This window comes from Trachymyrmex cornetzi, unplaced genomic scaffold (genome assembly GCF_001594075.2).
Source record: "Trachymyrmex cornetzi isolate Tcor2-1 unplaced genomic scaffold, Tcor1.1 scaffold138, whole genome shotgun sequence".
Lineage (NCBI taxonomy): Eukaryota > Metazoa > Arthropoda > Insecta > Hymenoptera > Formicidae > Trachymyrmex > Trachymyrmex cornetzi.
In genome coordinates, this window is record NW_017295960.1 from 1387385 (window position 1) to 1392039 (window position 4655).

Here is a 4655-nt window from a genome sequence, read left to right on the forward strand (position 1 = left end):
TATCAGTTGTATGTTTATTTTACATTGAAGTAATAATCAAAATGTGATAACACAAGAAAAATTCTACATATGGACGCACGATTTTTTACTGTGTATGAATACTGGTTTTAATCTTTAAGCCTAACCATATATTGCGAAAATGGGGCTTAAAGATTGAACCACTCTTTTCCAAGACTAGCTCAATTTTCACTTTTTAGAGTGAGACTTCACTCCAAAAATTTAGAGAATATGTATGAAGACAGAATTTTAATATAATATTCCTACGAATTAAGATAAAAATCCCTGTGTCCATCTTAGTTTACCGCGATTTCGCGTTCTCCAAATTTTGGTTAATTTTCATCGAATTACAACTTTCAGGTAGCGGTGGGAATCCATTCATCTCGCACTCGCTCTCGTGGTCGAGAAAATCGGATATCTCGCCGAACGGCACGATGTACGCGAAGGTGTGGACGCCAGAAGATCCGCGAACATCAAAAAATGGGACGACGTTCGAGTAGATGGCGAATTTGATTTCGTTTTACGAGTATAAGCCGAGGATCGGACACATCGCACGGTTGTGAGAACATTTCTCATCTAGAGTGTTATTTAGTGTCTAAGGGAAATGTTTCTAGTCACTGATCCTCGTTATTTGTACCTTACGATCATCGAAAGTCTCCGATTTTTTGGACGACGAAAATGGTCATCAATTTATACATCTCGCGATTTCATCAAAAAGGTACGGTAAATCGAATTAACCATTACAAAATACACGCGTTTGAGTTACATTTTTTATATAGAAAATGGAAACAATTATAAATAAAAATTAGACGAATAATAATAAATCAAGCAGAAAGAAAAAGAATCTTATTTTAAAATCTAAGAATTTTATTCTAAAAAATACATTCTTTAGTTCTATAAACTATGCGAAAAATGTATTTGCAAATTATGTAGCATACAAATATTATGGAACACCAAGACTCGCTTCAATTAAAAATCTCTCTTTTATTTAAAAGTGGAATCTTGATTCTTTTATTATTTATTTTTCCTTAATTTTGTCAATACCTTATTTTCTAAATAATATTGCAGTCTGAATATTTTCAATAGAATTTTAAAAGATGACCATGAAATATCTGATTGGAAGAAAATAATTTGTCTTTGATTTATTTCTGAGGAGATTGGATTGACGTTTATTTTGTAATGGTCGATTCAGTTTTTGCCGTTTTGTATAATACAAATCGGTGTACGCGACATTTTTACGAACGTTTTGCGAAACGTGCTTTGTAAATAGAAATTACTAAAATAAAATTATAATAGGATAAGCACCGTTTATACATAATTAACGCGACGTAATGGTGATGCATAGCGAGCATCATTATTGCCACTGTGAATAACAAAGCCAAATAAACGTAGTTCCGAGAACTTTATTGCGTTTATCATTCAGGCCTCCAAAAGTGATTAAACTCATCTTTCCCTTTCCTCGAAGACTGCATAAAAACGACGGTTTTATTGAAGTATTTGCAAATTTCAAGCGAAATATAAATCTGAAAATAATTTTGTTGGATCAAAATAATTATGTAGAACGCCTAAGTATTGATAACAATGCTGCATAAAGTTTTAACATTCTTGAAATCTAAATAATTATTTTGCTAGTCCAATAAAATTATATTCAGAGAGAGAAAGAGAGAGATTATCTGGTTAAATTTTTTAGAGAGAGATTATCTCTCTCTGGTTAGATTTTTTAATGCTCCAGTAAACCATTCTTTGCATGTACTTCATCTACAAACGCTTTTATAATTAGCGAATTGCATCGAAACCATGATAAACATAATCTTCAAAAAATAGCTTGATTAAATCGAGATAAAAGTCCAAATAGAACAATAAATTATCATGATATGAACATGACACCAAATGTCTTCAAAATGATTATTAAAAGTTTCAATCATTTACTTTCACTTTTCACTTTTTGATCATTTACAATTTATTTTAACGCCATTTATCTCGACGTTATCGTGACTTATTGTTCTCCTAAAAGGATAAAGTTTTATTGCATCAATACATACAACATTGAGAAACTTATTCCAACAATACCGTCTTTTGCGACGAATCAGTGTGGAACTTTTAAGTTATCAAATCTCGTCCGGGTTTCCGTAATCCGTGATTCGAAGATACTTCTGATAACATTATGTTGAAACAGAGTATCAGCAAGATGGCCGAAATCGCCGAAGGGCTTTATAGCGCCCTAAAACGTGCTTCTTGCATTTTAGCAAGGGTGAATTCGAATGAGAGGAGAGTGAGAGGAAAGTGAGAGAGAGAGAGAGAGAGAGAGAGAACCATGGCAATGAGAGAAGAGCACAGGAGACGCGGGGGAGACGCGATGGGCGGTACGTCGATATTGCGGCGTCGCGGCGCCCTACGACTCGACGGGGATAATGGCGTCGACGGCTGCAAGTCTTCTCACGATCCTTCGGTTCTTCCTTCTCGCGACGCTGCGGTGAGTTCCCATTTCCCGTTTTATCTTCCTCTCTTTCTCTTCGGTTGTAGAGGCAGACATTATCACACATCATTATTGTCATTAGCAACTTCGCGAAGCCGCTAGCAACACGGAAGATAAGGAACTTTATTCCTGCATTGCATTATTATACTTTCGCTTGGGGTGAAACACTGTTCGATCTACTACGATCGCGATGGTCTCCCTTGGCCGATTGAATAACAGAGTTTATTATCGCAGTAACTTTCATTATGCGTGACTCTGTAATTCTTCTGTGATTCTTCTGACTCTGGAAGAATGACGGTGACTTCGAAAACTTTGAGGCTCTGCTTAGCAAATATTTTATATGCATTGTTCTAACGTCCCTCTCGAAGTCCACGTGCGCATAGAAAAATATCATTCTGTTGCTAAAAAAAGTGATTACTCGAACAAATTTATTTTCCTTTCTTTAAATGCGGTTATTTTTAACAAAGAATTTTTTTTGTAATAATATCGATAATAATTTTAATAATTTATAATTTATAAATAATAATTTATAATAATTTTAAAATATATTTATTACAAATTTTAGAGATACTCATTAATATGTACTCAAAACAAGGATTTATTTTCTTTTCAAGCTTATTATAAAATTGATCGAAAAAGCGACTTTATATAATAAGTAAATCGATTTGATTTTAATTTAATAATCTTGAATAAAGTATTAAATTTAGTAAGATTCAATGATATATTTTGAATAAATTTGATGCTTGCAATAATGTATGATAGATTTGCGGATATATGAACTTTTGAGGCATAACTTGAAACAAGTTATTATTTGTGTATAGTGTATAGTGTATTTTTCTGCGCCGTGGATGTATCTACGATTTTGAGAAAAGGAGGTAAAAATTTATCTTTACACAAAATTGATTAAAATGCTTATATTATTTACAATAATATACTGCACGATGTGCCATTTCTATCCTGTACATTTCTTTTCTTTGAAATAGGAGCAATTTGGTTAAATATAATGGTTTCTTTATCCTTTTTATCTTTTTAAACACACAAATTTACAAATATTTTCTAAAGATGTTAAAATATATGTAAGAATTATTTATAATAATTTTTGCATACTCTTATAAAAATGATGAAAATTAACTCAGACACGAACAATTCAACATGTGTAATAAAGAATAATCATCGTGTATACTTAAAGCTAATCTTTGAAGTTCTTTAGTGAATTTTTATATGAATATAAAAGTATTCGTAAAAAAAAAAAAAAAAAATAAGCGTTTAACTTTTCATCGTAAAAATGATTTTTATAATTCATTCTCTTTGACAAAATTTATAAGAGGGAGGGGAGCAAGCGTCATCTCCTGCCTCCTCTTTTATTATACGTTCGTCACACTTTAATTATTTTAGAAGATTGATTGAAAAATGAATCACCCTTTACATTTAAATATCTGCTGCATAAATATCTTTTAAAAGTTACGTATATATATATATATATAATTTTCTCTATGTTCTGTACTTTAAATATCGAGGGAATAACGCAAGATTTTCTTGAGGTTTCCATGTTGCGCGAGGAAGTTACGCGTAAATTTTTTTCAAACAAAATAAAGTGATAACTACTAATTCGGAAGACACACTGCTATAATATATATAAATCTCCTTAAATTTTTATATTAAAACGAGCGAATTTTCTAAGACATTTTTATAATTATTGATTGATTAAATCTCGAAGGAAATTTTAACTTCGCAGTGATAACTATATTAATTTAAAAGACCTGCTGCGGTAAAAAATATTAAAAAGCAAAAGAAGAGTTAAAGCTTTTCCTGAAATTTGGAATTGTCAGCCAGATAAATTTAACAATAAATGAGGAGCAAACTTTCAAAATGCATTTTGTCGAAAATTTCATTATTTTAGTTAGAGATGGCGCAGTTCAGTATCGAATAACTTATATTATAAGCTACTCTGAGATGTTCAAAAAGCATTTTTTTATCGTTCATTTATACGCTGAAAAAACGTACACTGTTAGAAATGTTCTTAAATTTCATTAACTTTTAATGTATAATACATTGGTGAATGAAGTTTAATATCTCTGTAACCGAAAGGACTATTAATGCACATGTTAATGAGATTTAAGTTTACAGTAACTGAAAAATTAAGTGTAATGAAATTTAATATACTTTTCATTTACGGATATAA

At 31.2% G+C, this 4655-nt stretch overlaps 1 protein-coding gene across 1 annotated transcript in view; it reads left to right on the forward strand.

Annotated features, from left to right (window-relative positions):
• Positions 1-775, forward strand: part of Fer1 (48 related 1) — a 5794-nt gene extending 5019 nt beyond the window's left edge. The window contains exon 3 of the mRNA XM_018522712.1: positions 358-775. Within this exon, the coding sequence (XP_018378214.1) occupies positions 358-497 (140 nt within the window). The 3' untranslated portion in view covers positions 498-775. The remainder of the gene's footprint in view (positions 1-357) is intronic.
• Positions 776-4655: the final 3880 nt, after the last annotated feature.